Source organism: Abramis brama (assembly GCF_963993115.1).
Source record: "Abramis brama genome assembly, chromosome: 13".
NCBI classification, from domain to species: Eukaryota; Metazoa; Chordata; class Actinopteri; order Cypriniformes; family Leuciscidae; genus Abramis; species Abramis brama.
In genome coordinates, this window is record NC_139975.1 from 5,000,872 (window position 1) to 5,026,801 (window position 25,930).

Genomic DNA, 25,930 nt, shown 5'->3' on the forward strand with positions numbered 1-25,930 from the left:
GCTATCTTTGTGGGGACTCTCCATAGACGTAATGGTTTTTATACAGGACAAATTGTATATTCTTTCTCCTTACACTAACCCACCCTAAACCTACCCATCACACAAACCTTTCTGCATTTTTACATTTTCAAAAATATATAATTTAGTATGTTTATTAACCCATTTCCCTCATGGCGAACCGCTGGCTACTCCCTCAATGTAGGTGATCTCAGGTTTTACTATCCTTGTGGGGACATTTGATGATGATTCAGTCGCTCTGGCAGTGTTTTAGTGAACCACCACAAGATGGAGCACTGCACATACTGTATGCTTACATTCACATACTGAACTGAACATGAGCAAACAGCCCATCATGAGGTCTTTCTCTAAAAGTAAAAACATGTAGTGGAGGTTTTAAGGAGAGTATGAAAATTTAAATGAGACTGAAAGAGAGAGAGAGATAGAGAGATAGAAAGTGCAGTGGAAAAAAGCTTTCTGTGGATTAACAATAATATTTTATATAATAAAATAGCAGTGTATCAAATATGTGTTTCTTACCTATAAGAGGAGATTGATTCATTTCCATTAATCAGGACGAAGCGCAGGTGCAAGTCATGGAGGGGAGAAAAGAGAAAGAAAATAATTAACAAAAATAGATTTACAATTTTTTTCCTGAAGAAAATGTGTTGATTTGTTCGTAGCACTTACACTTGTGCACTTAAGCAATAATGGTGTTTGCCAAGGCAAGCATTTGTATTATTGATTAAACAAAATAAAAAAAACACACCCAAAGTGCACTCAGAAAAGCCATAAAACACTGAGTATGGCTTTCACAGAAACACTGTAACATAATGACATACTAGCATACACAATGGCATCATCATGATATCCAGCGTGATTGGAAAGTGTACACTGAGAAACACAAGAGTGTGTGGGACATGAGGAAACATTTCTGCCTCTGTCACCCTCCAGTAGCTCTTCATGAAGGCATCTCTGCATGTGTGCACTAAAATAATCAGATTGGATTACAAGTCTGTGTTTTAAAATTTTGCTGTCCATTTTCTCTTTTACACACAGACACAGACAGACAGACAGACAGACAGACAGAGAGAGAGAGAGAGAGAGAGAGAGAGAGAGAGAGAGAGAGATTCTCACATGTACAGAAGTGTTCAGCAGAAGTAGGCCTGCCTAAAGCAACAGTTTAATCACACATGAGTGAACATTTTAAATAGCACACAGTCACTGACTGGAATATGTACAGCATTCTGTGGATACGGATCTGCAGTACATCACAGTCCCAATACTGTACACTCTCAGAATAAGAGGTACAAAAGCTAGCTCTGTAGTGATATCATTTTTAAATAGTACTAATATGTATCATTTAGGTACTAACATGTACCTTTAAGATACTTATATGCACCCTTTAGGGGTAAATAAGGTACAAGGGTGTACCTTTTGAAAGGGTAACCGTCCAAGTGACCACTTTTGTACCTTTTTCTGAGAGTGATACCAAGCATTTAACTACATGTATATTCCATGCATTCATAACTGGCACTCAGAACAACTATTGTTAAGTCAACAACTATGATTCAGTTAATAAAACACTTTTTATGTTTTTTTTTTTTTTTTTTTTTTAAGTGGTATATTAACCATCCAAAGATCTAATGCTAATTAAATTTGCCCCTAATGTCAATTGAAAATCCCTAAATTAAGCTCAGAATGACATTTGATTGAAATTTATTTGCAAATTCACCCCAGTCTCTCTGTTGTAGCATTATTGTGGCATTATTTATGCTCACGTGTATGCATCAGGCGTTCATGGCCCGATTAAAGGCATGTCAGAACATATTATACACTGCAGATGAGCTCAGTGCACAGTCACAGTTATAAAACACACAAACATCTGCTCAGAGAAAACAGTTCTCTCCATCTAGACTCTACATTTAATCAAGCAGACCAACAGTTTACATGTGGCCTTATAGTCACGAGACTAAAGCATCCTTTATCCTAGATAAGAAGCTCAAATGTCTGGACAGTTGTTAAATGATGGTTAGATATGTCATAAAACTACTCATTTTTAGACTCATCTTCATGGCAAAGTATCTTGGTAAATGTAATAAAAATGTTAAATGAAGATAATCACATTACACTTTTCACACATTGTAGTATAGCAACATTTCTTACCAGTAATTTTAAACCCTGCAATAGAAATATCTGCTTTAGAGCAAACGTGAAGCTAACAATAGCACTGCCAAAGATATACGGTATGAATTACTAACCGAAAGTATGACCAGTAAGATAACTATATCTAGTTAAAGATAGCTTTCAAGCAACAATTTAACTATGAACAACTTTAAGGTGAAAGGCCATTACAATTGTATCTTATGCTACCTGGATTGAAAGACAAGCATATGCACAAACATATTCTGTCATTGCACTGGTTACTGCAAGTACATTTACTGTTAACAGAAAAAAATAAATAAAAAATAAATAAACAAACAAACAAACAAATAAATAAATAAATACATACATACATACATACATATCTTTGATTTAACACAGGACAGCCATACTGGGACACTACGAAGACTGCTGAAGGGTATGACCATGTTGAATATTTCTACTGAATAATCAACAAAATCATTCATAAATGTGTCAAATGTTGCATGCAGTATTTCATAATTTCCCACTTAAAAGAGATGCTCAGATTGTGCCTCTTTTGATAAATCTTTTTATTAATATAGCTCCTAAAGCTGAAAGTCACTTTACAAAGCACATAATGCACACACACACACGCACAGCACTATGCAGAGTAAGGGTTAAAATATCTAAAGTATAAATGTAGACACCTCCAGTGACAGTGATTCTGGTTCAAATCAATAACTAAATGCATACAGATTAACATCCTCTGGTAAAAATGTGTGTTTGTGTAAATTAATTATACATTCACAGTTTGTGTATTGTAAAGGTTCAAAGGAAAAATGTATTATTTGAACTTTAAGGTAAAATCACCAGTAACAAATTGCACATAGATGACATTGCACATTTATGAGAAAGGATAAGAAAAGAGTTTTCATAACATGTCAGCTTAATATGTATAAAATCACATAGTAAAGAGTACGGAAAGACAGATGAAGATATATTTGTGATAAATCTGGTTCACAGAAGCAGAAGAGGGTTTATGTGAAATGTAACTTCTTTCAACCATTTAATCTTTCAGTCTGAGAGAGAGATTGAGAGAGAGAGAGAGAGAGAGAGAGATTGAGAGAGAGAGAGAGAGAGAGAGAGAGAGAGAGAGAGAGAGAGAGAGTGTGTGTGTGTGTGTGTATGATCAGGCAGAAAATATCTGCAGTCAAAGAATGAAAAGATGGATCCTCATCAAATACAAACTCAGTGATTATTAAGGTTATTATAGTTTTGCATTTTTACATTATTTTGAATTTAATTTAATTTTCCTGTAAATTTCAGTTTTAGTTTTAGTTAGTTTCATTAATGGTTTTCTTAGTTTTAGTTTAGTTTTTATTTGAACACATTTCTATTTATTTTTTATATATTTAGTTTCAGTTTTAGTTTTAGTAATTATAGTTTAGCAGTTTTGTTATAGTATAGTTTAGTTTATTTTGTTAAAATTATTCACATTTTCACAGATTCTGCAATGGTTGTGTAAACTTTTGAGCAGCACTGTATATATATATATATATATATATATATATATATATATATATATATATATATATATATATATATATATATATATATAATTATTATATTATATTCAACATATTTTCTTATTACATTTTAAAATAATACATTAAAGCAGATCCGTATAAAATATTAAAGAGCACACACAAGTCTTTAAAGTGCAATTATAAAACATTGTGTAAAAAAAAAAAAAAAAAAAACACGATTATGGATGTCAAGATTTAATTTTCTTGTAAATTTCAGTTTTAGTTTTAGTTAGTTTCATTAATGGTTTTCTTAGTTTTAGTTTAGTTTTTATTTTGTGAACACATTTCTATTTAGTTGTTATATATTTAGTTTCAGTTTTAGTTTTAGTAATTATAGTTTTAGTAATTATAGTTTAGCAGAGTTAACAGAACACTTTGAAGACATTTAATTTCAAGTTTAAAGTTTGCAGTTTACTGTTAACTCTTGTGCAAACCTCTTAAATAATAAAAATAAAATAACTGACTGACATTCATGGCTTCCAAAGGAAAAAAGTAAAGTCTCTGCTCATTGTGACATCATATACAGTGCTGCTCAAAGGTTTACACATCCCTTGCAGAATCTGTGAAAATATGAATAATTTTAACAAAATAAGAGAGATCATACAAAATGCATGTTATTATTTTATTTATTTATTTAGTACTGTCCTGAATAAGATATTTTACATAAAAGATGTTTACATACAGTCCACAAAACAAAACAAAAAGAGCTGAATTTAACAATTATGGATCATCCAGGTAACGACACACAGTATTAAACATTAAGGAGACATAAACTTTTGAATGGGGTCGTTTGAACATTATTTTTTTTTTTGTCTTATGTAAACATCTTTTATGTAAAAAATCTTATTCAGGACAGCACTAAATAAAAAATAACATGCATTTTGAAATATCCCTCTTATTTTGTTTTGTTTTGCACAGATTCTGCAATGGTTGTGTAAACTTTTGAGCAGCACTGTATATATATATATATATATATATATATATATATATATATATATATATATATAATAATTATATTATATTCAACATATTTTCTTATTATATTTTAAAATAATACATTAAAGCAGATCCGCATAAAATATTAAAGAGCACACAAATATTAAAGTCTTTAAAGTGCAATTATAAAACGTGTAAAAAAAAAAAAAAACATGATTATGGATGTCAAGATCTTGTCACATGCAGAATCAAAGCAGAAAAGGACATAAAACAAAAGTGAAGGATTCACTGTAATGTGTTTTCATGAAACAGGTTAATGCATATAATGAGGAACATTTGTCATTTGCTTGAATAAAGCCTTCAGTCCGATCTGTTGATAAGGATTTTCTGTATGATTGTCAGGGTCAAACCATCTGGGTTAGAATTTATGTGGCACTAAGAGCGTTGCACGTGCAGTGCTGCGGCCACCCACATGCCCTGACGTCCCACTCTTATTCCGCATGTCAAAATCAACAAAGTCAGAGCCGAATCTGAAGTCCCCTCTCCACGAGCCTGTGGTTAAGAATGAATTATATTGATCATCCTTCTGCAAAGTATTGAAGCGGCTCACATCGGAGTAGCCAGGTGGTCCATAGGTGGGAGGAAAAACGGGTAAGTTTGCAGTTGAGCGATACATGTATCTGTGTCTACATAATCTCATATAGACCATAGCAATGATGAGCACAAAGAAAAGACTGGACACGCCTGCCAGAGCCAGTATTAAATACAGAATAAGGTCCTTGTGAGCATGAGACTCTTCCAAGCCACGTGCAAAGAGCTCATCGATGACTGGCAAGCCATCTTCAATCATAATATTGACAGTTGCAGTGGCAGACAAAAACTCAGGCCCGTTATCACTCACAGAGACTAGCAAGGTTTGTTTGATCTCATCATCTTCTGCAAATGGTCTTAGTGTCCGAATTTCCCCACAGTGCAGTCCAACAGAGAACAAATTAGACTGCGTGGCTTTCAAGATTCGATAGGACAGCCATGCATTGTGCCCTGCGTCTGCATCAACAGCAACCACTTTAGTGACCAAATAACCTGCAGGAGCATCTCTGGGCACAATGTCATCTGCAAGGTATCCATCAAACTGAACTGGGTACAGAACAACCGGAGCATTGTCGTTCTGATCTGCAATAAAGACCCGGACAGTGCATGTGCTAGTGAACTGAGGGCTGCCTCCATCTCGCGCCATCACTGGAACATGGAAGTGAGTGGACGCTTCGTAATCAAAGGGCCGTCGAGTAAATATCTCACCGGTCTCTGCGTTAATGGAGAAAAGAGAAGCTGCATCTTCTGAAAGAGAATACAGGATTCTAGCATTCTGCCCCTCATCTGCATCGTCAGCTCTGACTTTAATGACTGGGGTTCCCTGAGGCTGATTCTCTGCAAACTGGATGCTGTAGTCACCGTGTCTAAAAATAGGAGGATTATCATTAACGTCTGTGACTGTTATGGCTACAGTTTTGCTGCTGAATAAAGGGGGTGTTCCAGCATCCACAGCAGTCACGGTTATGTTATAGTGAGGACTCTTTTCCCGGTCTAAAACTCCATCAATCACAAGCATAAAGTAATTCTTCACTTCTGAAACAAGCTTAAATGGCACATCGTCAGATATCTCACACGTGACCCGGCCACTGGTGCCGGTATCAAGGTCGTAAACATTTAGCAAAGCCACCATGGTTCCAGGTGAAGCGTCTTCTGGCACAGTAGCAGAATTTGATTTAACTGCAATAACAGGTGCATTGTCATTCACATCTATCACATCTATGATGAGTTTACAGTGAGATGACTGTCCTCCTCCATCTTTGGCTTGAACATCCAGCTCATGAGAACTGGCCTCCTCGTAATCCAATGCGCCCATGACCCTCACCTCTCCCGTCACAGGGTCAACCTCTAAAATCCCTCTTGTCTTATCAGGCACGTGACTGAAAGAGTAACTTACTTCCCCGTAAATCCCGCTGTCTAAATCGGTTGCATTTAATTTAACCAACACAGAACCTTGAGCTGAATTTTCTTGTGCGCTGACTTTATACACCCTTTGACTAAACACAGGAACATTATCATTAGCGTCTAACACGTGAATGTGAATTGAAGCCGCTCCAGAACGAGAAGGCCGGCCACCATCCACTCCACTTAGGGTCAGAAAGTGATCAGCCTGGTTTTCTCGATCCAAAGGCTTTTTGAGCACCAATTCAGGATATGCATTTCTGTCCACCTGAGTATTCATCTCTAAAGCAAAATATTCACTCCCACTGAGTTGATAATGCTGAACAGAATTAGCTCCTATGTCAGGATCGTGAGCACTTTCAAGTGGAAAACGCCTCCCTAGGACCGTTGACTCCAGTAGCTCAAGCTCAATCTGACCGTTATCAAACGCTGGGCTGTTATCGTTGATGTCCTGGATGTCCAAGAGGAGACTGTACACTTTGAGCGGATTCTCCAGTAGCAGTTGAAATTGCAGGACGCAGGGTGCAGACTGTGAGCAAAGCTCCTCGCGGTCCATTCTCTCGCTCACCAACAGAGAGCCTGTTTCTGGACTCAGCTCGCAAAACTGTCGGCTCCCCTCAGCAACAACTCGAGCATTACGTCTCTTGAGCTCCGTCACATCTATTCCCAAATCCCTCGCCACATTACCGATGATGAAGCCTTGCTGCATCTCCTCTGGAACCGAATAACGCACTTCAGCAAGAGAACCACACATGCAAATGAAGCAGAAGCAAAGCTGAAGCCAGAAATGAGCCAGTACGCATCTTGACAAACAAATCATGTTGTAAATATTAATGGTTACATTTAAATAATAAAGAACAAAAATAATGAGGATGAAAGCGCATTCTGAAGAGATCCTCGATGGGGCAGACACTGTGCTCTGATGCCTGCTCCTGTCGGATTAGATTTTTATTTTCTCTCTCTTTCTCTACAACACGCCTACATCACTACCCTCCCCATCCATCCCTCATCTCTCCCTCCTCTCCTCTCCCTCTTCGCTGTGCAACACAGATTAAACTGGGGCATCAGGGCACAGAGCACAGATGAGATCACTTCTTCCTGAGCTGTTCATAACATGAGAGCGTCACCCAGAGACCAAATGTAAGAGTTACAGACCCACAAACTCTTTCCACACACACACACACACAATATATATATATATATATATAAAAAATGTAGCAAATAAATATTGATATCAATTTTATATAATCTCTCAGTATATGTCATTACTACTATGTTCTTTATATATATATATATAAAATATTATTATTATTATTATTATTATTATTATTATTATTATGAAGAACATAGATATCAATATGTATTTGCTAAATATTATTTCAGGGGCCAAAAACAGATTTGAAAACTTTTTTTACATTTATTTTTAACAATAGTTTTTTTTTTTTTTTTTTTGAAGGACTGATCTTAACTTAAATCTGTATCATACGAAACTCTCAAATTCATAGAATAAATAATTAATAATAATTATACACACTAGGTTATGATGGTTACCTAATTAAAATTCCCTTCTGGAAATGTATTTAAAAAGTCACTTTTTTTAATTATATGTAAACTTTTAATACCGGACAAATGGATAGTTATAAGCCAATGCACTGATGTTATAACTGGTAAAGCCAGTTTCTTGGGTTGTAACCTCAACACAGAACAATAAGAAAAAGAAAACGAGAAGAATTCCATATGAATGGTTGCAAAGGTAAGAAAAGTTGCAATTTATAGATCTTTCTGATTAGCAAGATTTGATGAGACTACTACTCCAAAATCTACTTTTGCAAGGCCATTAACAAACAAATACTTTAAATTAAGTGTTTTATATTAAATTTCACAGTGATGATACAGCGCACATTAAGAAAATGCAGAATCAGTTTCATACCTTATTTTCAGAGGTGCTTTCTTGCATAGCCTCTGCATCAAGTCCTTCAAGATCATCCAAAGCTGTCTTTTTCAGAGTCATGTCAGGAGTCAGTGTGCCCTCATTATAAGATCTGATGAACTTGAAGTCACTAGTGCGCGAGCCCGTGGTCAGGTACGCGTCATAATTGTAAGTGCTGCGGAGAGTTCCCGCGCCCTCCACCTCTGCGTAATTTGGAGGGAGATAGGCGCTGGGAATGGCCACAGCTCCATCAAACAACAGTCTGGGATTTCTCCTGCGACAAAACCTCACGGCCAGGATGATGATGATGAAGGTCAGGAAGAAAGTGGAAACGGACACCAGCGCGATGATCAAATAAAACGTCAGTTTGGAGCTGCTCTCGTCATGAGACATGTCTTTCAGTTCTGGAACTTCAGCCAAGTTATCTGATATGAGTAAATACAACGCGCACGTGGCTGAGAGAGAGGGCTGTCCGTTATCTCTCACGGACACAATAAGGTTCTGTTTCATGCTGTCAGATTCAGAAATGTCCCGCTGCGTCCTGATCTCCCCGCTGCGGACACCGATAGTGAAAAGTCCCGGATCAGTCGCTTTAATAATGTGATACGAGAGCCACGCGTTCTGTCCAGAATCCGCGTCCACGGCGATCACCTTGGAGACCAGGGAGCGCGCCTGCGCAGCTTTGGGAACCATCTCGGTCATGAAGGAGTTTCCTTCCGGAGAAGGGTATAATATCTGAGGAGAGTTGTCATTCTCATCCGATATGAAGACACTCACGGTCACGTTACTGCTCAGAGGAGGAGAACCGTTGTCTCTGGCTAACACGAGCACTTTAAAACTCTTCAGCTGTTCGTAATCAAACGACCTCACGGCATGAATGACCCCGGTGTCTCCGTTAATGGATAGAAAGGAGGACACCGGTGCGCCATTGACATCAGAGGACAACAGAGAATAAACTACAGTGCCATTCTGTCTCCAGTCCGGGTCTGTAGCTGATACTGAACAAATAGAGGAGCCCGGTTTGTTATTTTCTTGCACATGAGCTCTGTAATTCTGCTCCTCAAATACAGGTGGATTATCATTCACGTCAGCTACAGTCAAGTGAATATTCTTAGTGGAAGATAAAGGCGGAGAGCCCTCATCAGTAGCAGTGATTGTAATATTATAATCAGAGAGCAGCTCGCGGTCTAATTCACCTGTGGTCACCAGAGAATAGTAATTTTTGATTGAAGGAACGAGTTTAAATGGGACGTTTTGCTGAATGGAGCAGCGCACCTGTCCGTTATTCTCAGAGTCTCTGTCCTGAACATTAATGATGCCAACCTCTGTACCGGGTAACGCGTTCTCGGGAACGGGGCTGTTTAGAGATTTAAGTGTTACTCTAGGGGCGTTATCATTGGCATCAATAACATCTATTATTACTGTACCATGACTCGCTAACCCTTGACCATCTTTGGCTTGAATTGGCAGCTCAGTTAAATTCTCCTCCTCATAATCAATGAGTCCTGTTAGTTTTATCTCTCCAGACAACGAATTAAGGGAAAATATTTCCATAAGGCGTTCGGATAAATGACAAAATTCATAGGTCACTTCTCCATTTTGTCCCTCGTCAGCATCAGTAGCGCTCACTGTCACCACTACAGTATCTACAGGAGAATTTTCAGGCAGACTGACTTTATAGACGGCCTGACTAAAGACTGGAGCATTATCATTAGCATCCAGCACAGTGACGTGTATGGCTACAGTCCCTGATCTCGGTGGAGTCCCGCCGTCTACCGCAGTGAGAATTAAAGTCACCTCTTTCTGCTGCTCACGATCCAACTCTTTATTAAGAACGAGCTCGCCATATTTTTTCCCATTTGCCCTGGTAAGTACATTAAGAACAAAATGTTCATTATTTTGAAGTGTATATGACTGCACTGAATTCATGCCAATATCCGCATCGTAAGCCTCTTCTAATAAATAACGCGATCCTTTGACCGCTGATTCCTGTATTTCGAATTTTATAACACTTTCCTTGACCTGTGGTGAATTATCATTTATGTCCTCAATATTGAGAATAATACGATTTAGTTCTAAAGGATTTTCCAGCACGAGCTCTTGCTTAAGAACACACGAAGCTTTCTTTCCACAAATCTCTTCTCTGTCGATTCTCTCCGCTACGGTCAGTTCTCCAGTATTCAGATTAATGTCACAGTATCGTTTTCTATTACCTTCAGTATCAATGCGAGCCTTACGAGATGACAGTCTGTTCACATCGAGCCCGAGATCCTTTGCTATATTTCCAATCACAGATCCGCGTTTCATCTCCTCCGGGAAAGAATAGCTCACGTCTCCATAAGCGGTGTGCGCCATCAGCACGAAGAACAAAAGGCCAAACATCTGAGCAGCACCGCAGAATCTTTAAAATGTTTCAGAAATTGTTCAGAAAATAAATCCAGATATACAAGTAACAGTAACGTGCGGTGAAATCTTGTCATGGGTAGGCTGTGACCCTTCAATGTGGCATATGTTCATATTCATTCAGTTAATGAAGCAACCCAAGTTCATATCAGGCATCATCACATCGCTGCCTGCATACAGCAAAGTCATATGTGAGGCTAATGCACAATCAAATCTAATAATCAAATTAATGGACACATCTATCTTATGATAGATATATATTATACAACAAACAAATGTTTTGTGCGGGACACAGTAAGAGGGAGGCGGCCCGGTGTCAGCGAACCTACAAGCAGCCTAGTCACTATTGTGTAGTTTGTATTAATGCCATGGTTCAAAAAATAATGTAAAGGTTAAATAATAATTCACTTAGACTTTATAAGAAGCAATTGCGACTTTATTTCAAACAATTCTGACTTTATATCTTGCAATTCTGACTTTATAACACGCAATTGCGACTTTATTTCACGCAATTCTGAGAAATAATGACAGAATTGCGAGATGTAAACTCGCAATTGTGAGATAAAAAGTCGCAATTATCTTTTAAAATGTTTTATTCTGTGGCGGAAACAAGCTTCCATACCTCCTGGCCTCTTCCTCCCATCCATCCTCCCTGACGCATAGCTACCGGGCCGGCCCAGCTATCGGTAGGCGCCGGCGGTGCCGCGGTAGTTACCCGAGAAAACGTTTTGGAAAAGACGGGCTATGGACCCAACCAACTCTATAGGAGGGGAGGGGATAACTCCCTCACATGGTACAACCTATGCAGAGGCTGCGCGCTGCGGTGTCAGAATGCGGAACGTGTGTAGCCTAATGTAACTAACGTGACAAATGTGAAAAAACAAAAATCCTCGACCGGCCCAAAAGTGAAGCGGCCCACCGGGAATTCTCCCGATTACCCACCCCGGGCCTGTTGACAGCCAACGCTAGGCGCCGCTAGATCGGGAAGTGCGGATTGAGTGAGAGCGAGTGGATCACGTGACATGAAGCAAGCTCGGTCTCTGCCTCAATGTTGATAATTCAAGACAGCATGAGAACTGACTGCGCATGCGCAAACCTACGTAAACTACGTTCTATGGACCAAAGAGGCACTGCTAACCTCTGCCTCAATGGCCATGGCCTTGAATTTCCTGCATGAAACAATGGTTTTAGGAGCAAACAATGGCAAAATGAGTATATTATATGTGTATTCCTGAAAAATTTTGTTACAAAAATTAATATTTGGAATAAAATAAATGCAATTAATAATGTGGTGAATTAATAAAGTTCTTGGAATTAATAAATGTAATGTCAACATTTCCTTTGGTGAGGCACTGCCTACCCTGCCTACCCTGACCGCACGTCCCTGACAAGTAACATGTAAAAGAAGCATAAGTGTACAAATAAATCCAATGTCTGAAATAGTCCTTCGATCACCGTCGACGATTTTCTATAACATGACGAGCTTGAAACTGTGTATGACATCAGAATAGGGGTGGAACGGTACACAGAAGTCACGGTTCGGTTCATACCTCGGTTCAGACATCACGGTTCGGTACGAGTTCGGTACAATGGAGTGAAAATCAAAACAAGGTAACACTTTAGAATACTGTTCCTTCATTAATGAAGAATTACACAGGAACAAACGAGTAACGCATTATTAACATTCTAGTAACTACTATTAACTAACAAGAAACTCTGATTAACAAATTAGTAAGTAATAGCGCTCAGATGAATGCAGTAGTTCATTATTAGCTAATCAATAACTACTATTTTTTTCATACCTCCCAGAGAACTACTATCTACAGGTTCATAATTAACATGAATAATGCATAATTTATAATAAAAGGTAATGGTAACCCACTATTAATGACTCAAGTATTACTACATCATTCTAAAGGAACTACTAATTATTTGGATCAGTATTCTAAAGTGAAAAACATGATAACTACCTAATATTGACTGAAGTCATTGTAAGCTTTTGAGATTTTTGTAAGATTTTGAATAGTAATTCCTTCCAATGGATTTGGTAACACTTTAGTCATTACTAGTGTGTTCCCATGATCTTCACTTTATAATGCTGATCCAAATAATTAATAGTTCCTTTAGAAATATGTAGTAACACTTGAGTCATTACTATCAAAAACCTTACAAAAGCCTTAAAAGCTTACAATGACTTCAGTCAATATTAGGTATTTATCATGTTTTTCACTTTATAATACTGATCCAAATTATTAGTAGTTCCTTTAGAAGGATGTAGTAACACTTGATTAATTACTAATGAGTTACCATTACCTTATTATATATTATGCATTATTAATATTAATTATGAACCTGTATATAGTAGTTCTTAGTAGTCTTCAGTGAGGTATGAAAAATTGTAGTTACTGATTAGCTAATAGTGAACTACCATATTCGACTGAACGCTATGACTTACTAATTCGTTAATCTGAGTTTCTTGTTAGTTAATAGTAGTTACTACAATGTTATTAGTGCATTACTCATTTGTTCCTGTGTAGTTATTCATTAATGAAGGAACAGTATTCTAAAGTGTTACCCAAAACAAAAATGCAGAAGGCTTGTGCATGTCTCAGGCTGTACCACCAAAGGAAAATAAATGTCTTAAGCCTTGTATTTTTTAAATAAGATTTATTAATAAAGTAAAGGCATATAACCAGTTTATTTGTAGTGCACTGACAATAGTTTTATATAATTAGTTTATTAATTCATTTACTAAAAAGACAAAAATACCTTGAGATATGTTTGGTAATTGTACCTGAATGAATTGAAAATTAATTTGCTACATTTCAGATTAATATATTTGTTTTCCTTAATATTTTAATTAACAGTAACTTAAACACTTTGCAGTTTGAATGATGTCCTGCATAAACAAAATGACGGAGTATGTTTTTATGTTTACACACACACAGACTTTTCGATCGCGACCGCGCCTCTCTCTCTCTTTATCTCTCTCTCACACACACACACACACACACACACACACACACACACACACACACACACACACACACACACACACACACACAACATAGCCTATTCCAGAATTGCAAATTGCAATCTTTACTTTGCAGCCTGCTTCAGAGCTAAGGCGTGGCTACAGATTAGGTGTCCCTAAAGAACCCGCGTATCTAACAGTAGTTCCGCATTACATTAATTAATTTGCACGCGAGTTTTATTTATTTTTATACCGTGTATTCTCCGTGTAAATTTATGTACCGAACCGTGACGCCCGTACCGTTTCGGTTCAATACGAATATATGTACCGTTCCACCCCTACAGCAGAAACAATGTGGAGAGATGTGTACTGAACACATACATGGTTTTGCAGGTAAACAGTGACACTGTGAGTTAAGAAGAAGAAACTAGATGAAAAAAAAGTATATATATATATATATAGAACTCTGGTTATACTTAAAATTGTTTAGCAAAACAAAAGCCAGCAGCAACATTTTCTGAAGAGTGTGAGAGAAGTACGACCACAGTATGTGTAGTATTAAAAAAGAAAAGAAAAGACACAGCAGGATAGAGCTGTGTGAGGTATAGCATAGGAGAGGAAAGAGCAACACGCTCAAACACCAAGAGTAAACGCCTGTGCAGCACCACGGACAGCGACAGGGAAAACCAGCTCTATGCTATTTCCAAACAGAATACAAAGACATTTACAAAATTACACGTAATGGCATATTTCTGTCATCCGACTTTAATTCCATCTACCATAAATACACAAAGGAGACATCGATGAGAGAAAACGCAAAAACTACTTAAAATATTAACATTCATAGATCATATTACAAAGCAGAATCCAAGGACACACATAGACTACTAATGATCCAAAAATATTTAAAACTAATACTAAAACAAAAAGCTAGAAAGAAGGATTATTCAACAGAGTGAAGCAGAAATTAGATTTCTTACCTCTAAAGATCACCAACAATCAACTTTTAACCTATTTAAATCCAAAACAGTGGCTAGTGGGGAGAAAAATACAAGTACCTAAATAAGTAAAAAAAAAAAAACACATCTATTTGTGAATCATGCCTCATGACTTAAAACTGCCCACATGACCAAAAAAATAAAAACATATATATTTTTAAAGACAACTCATGGTACATCTCTCATGTCAAAATGTCACTCGCTACAATAAAATTACATGAAAGAGACAAAAGGTCTGTCAAGAACAGAGTCTGCTGCCAAAGAAAGCACTCAGTTTAGAACACAAATACATATAAAATCTGTAAATCAAACCATTCTTAAAAGAAAGACTGTGTTAATACTACCTAAAAAACAGATACACTGTCCTGCACTCCAATAACTGTATTTCATAGGCAAGTTAACGCCTCAGAGGTCTTTTAAAAGTTTGTGTAATTAAGTATACGTAAATGAAGCTGCTAAAAATAAGTCATATAAGGACACCATGATGAAAGTAGCCTAATGTAAAAGTTACAGAGTAATTTCTTATTAAGTTACAGAGAAGGCAGAAAGAATTATAGAATTTAAAAGGAAATTAACATGAAAAAACTTCAAACAAGTTCCATTATTTATTTATTTTGAACTTTCTAAATAATTTGCAAATGTTGTTATCCTTTCGATATCAAGGCCTCAGTCACCAATAAAAAAACGGTAATGAAACATGGTGATGATAATACACAGAGACAAGCCATATGGCATGACTTAAAACCGAGAATCAAGGAAAAAAGCATCTTTATCAGAGAGCATGCTGACTCAGATAACAAAAAAAAAAAAAAAAAACCTTCCAAAAGGACGAAGCAAGTTATTTGACTTTAGAAAGTTTAGAAGCAGGGAAAGAGAAAGGACAACTACAATAAAAATAAAAACGCCAATATGTAAAACATAGATTTGTGAATTAATTCGTGAATTATCTTGACTTACAATTGATAACTCATGACCAGAAAATCTAAAAATTATTTATAAACATCTCAATTAATGTAGTTACTTTTCTGACATAAACTTCGCCCTCAGAAACTCTCCACGTGATATGTTTAAGAGCCTGTTGAACTTTGAACGCAATTACACATTTAATATGGAAGCCCAGACCATTAAAACATAAATACTTTGTTAGTCCTACCTGAAACGAGTCGCTCATTTCTGCATCAAGTCCTTCAAGATCATCCACAGCGGACTGAGTCTTTTTCAGAGTCAGGTCAGCAGTCAGTGTGCCCTCATTATAAGATCTGATGAACTTGAAGTCACTAGTGCGCGAGCCCGTGGTCAGGTACGCGTCATAATTGTAAGTGCTGCGGAGAGTTCCCGCGCCCTCCACCTCTGCGTAATTTGGAGGGAGATAGGCGCTGGGAATGGCTACAGCTCCATCAAACAACAGTCTGGGCTTTCTCCTGCGACAAAACCTCACGGCCAGGATGATGATGATGAAGGTCAGGAAGAAAGTGGAAACGGACACCAGCGCGATGATCAAATAAAACGTCAGTTTGGAGCTGCTCTCGTCATGAGACATGTCTTTCAGTTCTGGAACTTCAGCCAAGTTATCTGATATGAGTAAATACAACGCGCACGTGGCTGAGAGAGAGGGCTGTCCGTTATCTCTCACGGACACAATAAGGTTCTGTTTCATGCTGTCAGATTCAGAAATGTCCCGCTGCGTCCTGATCTCCCCGCTGTGGACACCGATAGTGAAAAGTCCCGGATCAGTCGCTTTAATAATGTGATACGAGAGCCACGCGTTCTGTCCAGAATCCGCGTCCACGGCGATCACCTTGGAGACCAGGGAGCGCGCCTGCGCAGCTTTGGGGACCATCTCGGTCATGAAGGAGTTTCCTTCCGGAGAGGGGTATAATATCTGAGGAGAGTTGTCATTCTCATCCGATATGAAGACACTCACGGTCACGTTACTGCTCAGAGGAGGAGAACCGTTGTCTCTGGCTAACACGAGCACTTTGAAACTCTTCATCTGTTCGTAATCAAACGACCTCACGGCATGAATGACCCCGGTGTCTCCGTTAATGGATAGAAAGGAGGACACCGGTGCGCCATTGACATCAGAGGACAACAGAGAATAAACTACAGTGCCATTCTGTCTCCAGTCCGGGTCTGTAGCTGATACTGAACAAATAGAGGAGCCCGGTTTGTTATTTTCTTGCACATGAGCTCTGTAATTCTGCTCCTCAAATACAGGTGGATTATCATTCACGTCAGCTACAGTCAAGTGAATATTCTTAGTGGAAGATAAAGGCGGAGAGCCCTCATCAGTAGCAGTGATTGTAATATTATAATCAGAGAGCAGCTCGCGGTCTAATTCACCTGTGGTCACCAGAGAATAGTAGTTTTTGATTGAAGGAACGAGTTTAAATGGGACGTTTTGCTGAATGGAGCAGCGCACCTGTCCGTTATTCTCAGAGTCTCTGTCCTGAACATTAATGATGCCAACCTCTGTACCGGGTAACGCGTTCTCAGGAACGGGACTATTAAGTGATTTTACTATAATTATAGGGGCGTTATCATTAATGTCACTTACACTGATTACAACGTTTGAGTAAGATGTTAGACCTGAACCATCTTTAGCTATTATTCGCAGAGTAAATGTGGCTTCTTCCTCAAAATCTAGTGGCCCTTTTATGCTGATGACACCTGTCTTCCGATCAAGGTAAAACAAATGTTTATAGTCTCCCATAACATGACCAAACTCATATGTCACTTCTCCATTTTGTCCCTCGTCAGCATCAGTAGCGCTCACTGTCACCACTACAGTATCTACAGGAGAATTTTCAGGCAGACTGACTTTATAGACGGCCTGACTAAAGACTGGAGCATTATCATTAGCATCCAGCACAGTGACGTGTATTGCTACAGTCCCTGATCTCGGTGGAGTCCCGCCGTCTACCGCAGTGAGAATTAAAGTCACCTCTTTCTGCTGCTCACGATCCAACTCTTTATTTAAAATTATTTCGGCGTATTTCTCCCCAAGAGAGTAACTTTGCACTGACAAAACAAAATATTCATTATTTTGAATAGAATAGCTTTGTACAGAATTTTGCCCAATATCTGCATCGTTTGCTTCTTCAAGCAAGAAGCGCTTGCCTTTGTCGGCGGATTCCCTTATCTCCAGATTAATCACATCTTTACCGAAATAAGGACTGTTGTCGTTAACATCTTGAACCCGAAGACTGATACGATGTAATTCTAAAGGATTCTCCAGCACGAGCTCTTGATTTAAAACACACGAATCTTTCTTTCCACAAAGCCCCTCTCTGTCGATTCTGTCCGCTACGGTCAGTTCTCCAGTATTCAGATTAATGTCAAAGTATCGTTTTCTGTTACCTTCAGTATCAATACGAGCCTTACGAGATGACAGTCTGTTCACATCGAGTCCGAGATCCTTTGCTATATTTCCAATCACAGATCCGCGTTTCATCTCCTCCGGGAAAGAATAGCTCACGTCTCCATAAGCGGTGTGCGCCATCAGCACGAAGAACAAAAGGCCAAACATCTCAGAAGCACCGCAGAATCTTTAAAATGTTTCAGAAATTGTTCAGAAAATAAATCCAGATATACAAGTAACATGTAAAAGAAGCATAAGTGTACAAATAAATCCAATGTCTGAAATAATCCTTCGATCACCGTCGACGATTTTCTATAACAAGACGAGCTTGAAACTGTGTATGACTTCATTAACAGGGAGGAGAGATGTGTACTGAACACACACATGGTTTTGCAGGTAAACAGCGACACTGTGAGTTAAAAAGAAGAAACTAGATGAAAAAAATAAAAATAAATTGTATATATATATATATATATATATATATATTTTTTTTTTTATTATTATTATAATTATTATTTTTTTATTTTTTTATTTTTTTTGACAGGATTAAGTGTTGCATCATATAAAGAACTCTGGTTATACTTAAAATTGTTTAGCAAAACAAAAGCCAGCAGCAACATTTTCTGAAGAGTGTGAGAGAAGTACGACCACAGTATGTGTAGTATTAAAAAAGAAAAGAAAAGACACAGCAGGATAGAGCTGTGTGAGGTATAATATAGGAGAGGAAAGAGCAACACGCTCAAACACCAAGAGTAAACGCCAGTGCAGCACCACGGACAGCGACAGGGAAAACCAGCTCTATGCTATTTCCAAACAGAATACAAGGACATTGTTGGACATTTACAAAATTACACGTAATGGCATATTTCTGTCATCCGACTTTAATTCCATCTACCATAAATACACAAAGGAGACATCGATGAGAGAAAACGCAAAAACTACTTTAAAATATTAACATTCATAGATCATATTACAAAGCAGAATCCAAGGACACACAGTCTACTAATGATCCAAAAAATATTTAAAACTAATAATAAAACAAAAAGCTAGAAAGAAGGATTATTCAAGAGTGAAGCAGGAATTTGATTTCTTACCTCTAAAGATCACCAACAATCAACTTTTAACCTATTTAAATCCAAAACAGTGGCTAGTGGGGAGAAAAATACAAGTACCTAAATAAGTAAAAAAAAAAAACATCTATTTGTGAATCATGCCTCATGACTTTAAACTGCCCACATGACCAAAAAAATAAAAACATATATATTTTTAAAGACAACTCATGGTACATCTCTCGTCAAAATGTCACTCATATACTACAATAAAATTACATGAAAGAGACAAAAGGTCTGTCAAGAACAGAGTCTGCTGCCAAAGAAAGCACTCAGTTTAGAACACAAATACATATAAAATATGTAAATCAAACCATTCTTAAAAGAAAGACTGTGTTAGTACTACCTAAAAAACAGATACACTGTCCTGCACTCCAATAACTGTATTTCAGAGGCAAGTTAACGCCACACAGGTCTTTTAAAAGTTTGTAATGAAGTCTACGTAAATGAAGCTGCTAAAAAATATGTCATATTAAGGACACTATGATGAAAGTAGCCAAATGCAAAAGTTACAGATTAATTTCTTATTAAGTTACAGAGAAGGCAGAAAGAATTATGAAATTTAAAAGGAAATTAACATGAACAAACTTCAAACAAGTTCCTTTATTTGTTTATTTTTAACTTTCTAAATAATTTGCAAATGTTGTTATCCTTTCGATATCAAGGCCTCAGTCACCAATAAAAAACGGTAATGAAACATGGTGATGATAATACACAGAGACAAGCCATATCGCATGACTTAAAACCGAGAATCAAGGAAAAAAGACATCGTTATCAGAGAGCATGCTGACTCAGATAACAAAATAAAGCTTCCAAAAGGACGAAGCAAGTTATTTGACTTTAGAAAGTTTAGAGGCAGGGAAAGAGAAAGGACAACGACAAGAAAGAAAATTAATAAAATAAAATAAAAAGGCCAATATGTAAAACATAGATTCGTGAATTAATTCGTGAATCATGCATCTTGACTTACAATTGATAACTCATGACCAGAAAATCTAAAAATTATTTAGAAACATAGCAATTGATGTAGCTACTTTTCTTATATCAACTTCGCCCTAGGAAAATCTCCACGTGAAATTTTTAAGAGCCTGTTGCCAATCAAAGCGGTCAACTTTGAACGCAAATACACATTTAATATGGAAGCCCAGACCATTAAAACATAAATACTTTGTTAGTCCTACCTGAAACGAGTCGCTCATTTCTGCATCAAGTCCTTCAAGATCATCCACAGCGGACTGAGTCTTTTTCAGAGTCAGGTCAGCAGTCAGTGTGCCCTCATTATAAGATCTGATGAACTTGAAGTCACTAGTGCGCGAGCCCGTGGTCAGGTACGCGTCATAATTGTAAGTGCTGCGGAGAGTTCCCGCGCCCTCCACCTCTGCGTAATTTGGAGGGAGATAGGCGCTGGGAATGGCTACAGCTCCATCAAACAACAGTCTGGGCTTTCTCCTGCGACAAAACCTCACGGCCAGGATGATGATGATGAAGGTCAGGAAGAAAGTGGAAACGGACACCAGCGCGATGATCAAATAAAACGTCAGTTTGGAGCTGCTCTCGTCATGAGACATGTCTTTCAGTTCTGGAACTTCAGCCAAGTTATCTGATATGAGTAAATACAACGCGCACGTGGCTGAGAGAGAGGGCTGTCCGTTATCTCTCACGGACACAATAAGGTTCTGTTTCATGCTGTCAGATTCAGAAATGTCCCGCTGCGTCCTGATCTCCCCGCTGTGGACACCGATAGTGAAAAGTCCCGGATCAGTCGCTTTAATAATGTGATACGAGAGCCACGCGTTCTGTCCAGAATCCGCGTCCACTGCGATCACCTTGGAGACCAGGGAGCGCGCCTGCGCAGCTTTGGGGACCATCTCGGTCATGAAGGAGTTTCCTTCCGGAGAGGGGTATAATATCTGAGGGGAGTTGTCATTCTCATCCGATATGAAGACACTCACGGTCACGTTACTGCTCAGAGGAGGAGAACCGTTGTCTCTGGCTAACACGAGCACTTTGAAACTCTTCATCTGTTCGTAATCAAACGACCTCACGGCATGAATGACCCCGGTGTCTCCGTTAATGGATAGAAAGGAGGACACCGGTGCGCCATTGACATCAGAGGACAACAGAGAATAAACTACAGTGCCATTCTGTCTCCAGTCCGGGTCTGTAGCTGATACTGAACAAATAGAGGAGCCCGGTTTGTTATTTTCTTGCACATGAGCTCTGTAATTCTGCTCCTCAAATACAGGTGGATTATCATTCACGTCAGCTACAGTCAAGTGAATATTCTTAGTGGAAGATAAAGGCGGAGAGCCCTCATCAGTAGCAGTGATTGTAATATTATAATCAGAGAGCAGCTCGCGGTCTAATTCGCCTGTGGTCACCAGAGAATAGTAGTTTTTGACTGAAGGTACGAGTTTAAACGGGACGTTTTGCTGAATGGAGCAGCGCACCTGTCCGTTATTCTCAGAGTCTCTGTCCTGAACATTAATGATGCCAACCTCTGTACCGGGTAACGCGTTCTCAGGAACGGGACTATTAAGTGATTTTACTATTATTATAGGGGCGTTATCATTAATGTCACTTACACCGATTACAACGTTTGAGTAAGATGTTAGACCTGAACCATCTTTAGCTATTATTCGCAGAGTAAATGTGGCTTCTTCCTCAAAATCTAGTGGCCCTTTTATGCTGATGACACCTGTCTTTCGATCAAGGTAAAACAAATGTTTATAGTCTTCCATAACATGACCAAACTCATATGTCACTTCCCCATTTTGTCCCTCGTCAGCATCAGTAGCGCTCACTGTCACCACTACAGAATCTACAGGAGAATTTTCAGGCAGACTGACTTTATAGACGGCCTGACTAAAGACTGGAGCATTATCATTAGCATCCAGCACAGTGACGTGTATGGCTACAGTCCCTGATCTCGGTGGAGTCCCGCCGTCTACCGCAGTGAGAATTAAAGTCACCTCTTTCTGCTGCTCACGATCCAGCTCTTTATTTAAAATGATTTCGGCGTATTTCTCCCCAAGAGAGTTACTTTGCACTGACAAAACAAAATATTCATTATTTTGAATAGAATAGCTTTGTACAGAATTTTGCCCAATATCTGCATCGTTTGCTTCTTCAAGCAAGAAGCGCTTGCCTTTAACGGCAGATTCCCTTATCTCCAGATTAATCACATCTTTACCGAAATAAGGACTGTTGTCGTTAACATCTTGAACCCGAAGACGGATAGGGTGTAATTCTAAAGGATTCTCCAGCACGAGCTCTTGATTTAAAACACACGAATCTTTCTTTCCACAAAGCCCCTCTCTGTCAATCCTTTCCGCTACGGTCAGTTCTCCAGTATTCAGATTAATGTCACAGTATCGTTTTCTGTTACCTTCAGTATCAATGCGAGCCTTACGATATGACAGTCTGTTCACATCGAGCCCGAGATCCTTTGCTAGATTTCCAATCACAGATCCGCGTTTCATCTCCTCCGGGAAAGAATAGCTCACGTCTCCATAAGCGGTGTGCGCCATAAAAAAGATGGAGAAGAAAAGACAGAGTATCGTCGCCAACAATCCTTTATCCATCATTTTCGGTTGTGGACAAAATGTAGACTACTTGATAAACAAAATGACAAGCAAATAAGAAAGGAAAAACTATCAGTTTGAGCACCAGCTCATATTCAGCTGTTCTAAGAAAGACGAAAGACAATCTTCACACAGACACTGACTGGGCATGCATTCAGCAAATAGCAACGCAAATGGGTGGAGATAACAAAAATAAATTGGAAGCATAGGTAAACAGCGACACCATGAGGACCAAATGAGATCTTAATTCACAGATGTAAACTTGGCAAAACATATTTTTAACACGCCATAAAATGAAATCAAAATAGTTCCTTTAACCTAGAAATAAAACAAAATAAAACATCAAGTGTTGTCAAATTACGTTCATTACACGATTTGAGAATTATGTGATCAAGTGAGCGTTATATAATTGCTACATATCGAAACAAAACAACAAATCCGCTGAACGACCCATACACAATCTTTTTCACAAGACTGAACACGCTACAGTTCATGCCACAACACATCAGCACCACGGACAGCGCCAACGGAGGTCTATGCTCCTTGTAATGATCGACAAGCGGTGGTCTGTAAAAGTACAGCTTTGTTTTAAGCTCATTTTGAATTTGATTATAACAAACATCAGCACATACATCCGTGAAATAAACAAATAAATTACGCAGATTGTGAAAATTATATCTATTTTATGAGATAAAACGAATGATACTTAAAAAAAAAAAGAAAAAAAAAAAAAGAATGATTGCAAAATCATAATAGGTATGTTGATAATTTGTGGAGGGTGGTATAGCTTAACACAACCTGTGGTGATTAATCATCATCAGACTTGTATTTCAGACTCATGGTCCAAAGAAGAAAGAACAGATACAAAAAAAAAAAAAAAAAAAAAAAAATCAATGCTTTGCAAAAAATACAATAATACCAGTGTCTCCACAACTTGGACTGATAACGTGTAGTACTGACCCTTATATTTGACAAGCCCACAATAATCTCATTTTTGGAAACATTTAGCTGGCATATAAATGTATTCATACCATTTCGTAACAGCTTGAAAAGTGTAAACTCCTGCACTCACAAACATTGCACGTGCACTATGCCATTTAGGTCTCCTTGACAGAATTCTCATTGCATCTTTTTCAGCTACTTTAAGTCTCTGTAAACTTGCTGATCTATAATTTGACCACAATTGAGCAGTATAAAGTGGTGAATAATATGCTTTTAAACAATGACATCTTCACTTCATCTGAACAGGAACTGAACTTATGTAAAAGTATGTTAGCCTGCATATACATCATAGGAGGCTGCCTTTCAATATTCTCGTTTGTCATGTGCTTAGTAATAAAATGTCTTTCACACACAGTAAGAATCGTATCAGACAATTTAAAACTGGAAAGTTTAAATGTTTATCCTCCTTAGTTCTGCAAATCATAACAACACTCTTACTGGCATTATATAATATCATGTTCAGAGCCATACACAGGGACAGAACATATGTTTAGAAGCTATTGGAGACCAGCACTAGGACTAAAAACCACAAGATCATCTGCATACATAATATGATTCACTAAGATATTCCCAATCATACAAACAGTGTTACAAGCTTTCAAGCATTTAGATAAATCATCAACATAAAGAACCGGGGACAAAATCCCTCATTGTCTCACACTATTACTAACCCCAAAATGGACAGAAACTTTCTTGCCCCATTTTACGTGCATTGACTGAATTCTCGCAATGTATTCAGACACCCATCTTTGTCTCATTTAAAAAAATAACTTTTCATGGTTAACTCGATCAAAAGCTTTGGATGCATCAATAAAACACATAAGAACTGATACGTTTTTATCTCTGTACTTATTTACCATTTCCTTAAGGGCATAAATGCACAAATCAGTTCCATGTTTGGCTTTAACACCAATCTGCAGAGTTAATAAACACATTTATCCTATTCAGCAAGATATTTTCTAAAACTTTAAACAGAAAACTGGCTAAAGCTATGGGCCTATAATTATAAACTATACCATTCGAGATGTCCTTAATAACTGGCACTAACAAAACAGACAGCATTGAATCTGGTAAGAAACAATGAATCATAAAACCAGTAAAACAGACAGCTAAAAGGGGGACTAACCTTTTATATTTAAGATGTTCAACAGAGATATGGTCTAGGCCACTTGCTTTGTTGTCAGATAGCCTGCTTATAGCTTGATACACCTAATGTGACATAATCACTATTGGATCATTACTCTCAATAATGCCCACCTTATACAGATCATTTTGGACACAATTAAACAGATTAAAATGATGCTGTTTCCATAAATCTGCATTTTTTTCTGTTACAGAGACTCCATTTAAGGTACATGGACGTGATATTCTACAGTTGTTAAAAGTTCGCACTTCTCTCCAAAAATCATTCATATTACTATTTAACAACTTCTGTGCCATGGAATAAGCCCTCAAGGTTTGCTCATTTTTTACATTTAAAATGAATAGCATACTGCTAAGTAACAGCCATTAAGGACTTAAAATAAATAAATGAAAAAAATAATTCAGAGTATAATAGACTCCAGACGTGCTAAACGAGTTAAATCTGACAATAATAGAGCAAACAAAACAGGAAACTAATGACCACATAACTATGGACAATTCTTTTAACCCTAAAACACAACAAAATGCAGGTAAAATTCAAAATATGGGAAATACACCTGCGAAAAAATGACAAACGTCATATTCACACCACAGAAAAAAGTTATACAAATTACAACGTTTTTCTTCAGTATAAATATGCTTAAATTGTATAGAAACATCCTAATATTTTCAATTTCATGCTTGAACGAACTTATTCAATATAACATTTTCGAAATTGATTCTGCTACACTCACTTAACCATAAAATCCTTTTTGAGGCAAACAAAAACCGACAAAAAAAAACTTAACATA

The 25,930-nt window shown here is 37.8% G+C and overlaps 3 protein-coding genes across 13 annotated transcripts in view; all 3 read right to left on the reverse strand.

Moving 5' to 3' along the window:
• LOC311095149 (protocadherin gamma-A11-like) overlaps window positions 1–25,930 on the reverse strand; it is a gene marked incomplete at its 5' end in the record, with an annotated part of 169,103 nt that overhangs the window by 100,596 nt on the left and 42,577 nt on the right. Inside the window, one exon of one of the 11 annotated variants that reach the window (XM_084133537.1) lies at window positions 16,094–18,477. The exons of the other annotated variants lie outside the window; for them this stretch is intronic. Coding sequence (XP_083989663.1) covers window positions 16,094–18,469 — 2,376 coding nt within the window. Of the gene's footprint in view, window positions 1–16,093; window positions 18,478–25,930 lie in introns of those variants that run through there. 11 annotated transcript variants of the gene reach the window in all.
• LOC311094807 (uncharacterized protein) lies at window positions 4,781–10,628 on the reverse strand. Its single transcript, XM_084132981.1, has 3 exons — window positions 8,566–10,628; window positions 8,258–8,328; window positions 4,781–7,567 (listed from the first exon to the last, which is right to left on the reverse strand). The coding sequence occupies exons 1-3, from the start codon at window positions 10,492–10,494 to the stop codon at window positions 5,062–5,064; spliced, it is 4,506 nt and encodes a 1,501-aa protein (XP_083989107.1). The 5' UTR covers window positions 10,495–10,628; the 3' UTR covers window positions 4,781–5,061.
• Window positions 20,466–25,907, reverse strand: LOC311095151 (protocadherin beta-15-like; the record flags this gene model as incomplete). The annotated part of the gene is made up of 1 exon (XM_084133555.1): window positions 20,466–25,907. The coding sequence occupies exon 1, from the start codon at window positions 22,995–22,997 to the stop codon at window positions 20,466–20,468; it is 2,532 nt and encodes an 843-aa protein (XP_083989681.1). The 5' UTR covers window positions 22,998–25,907.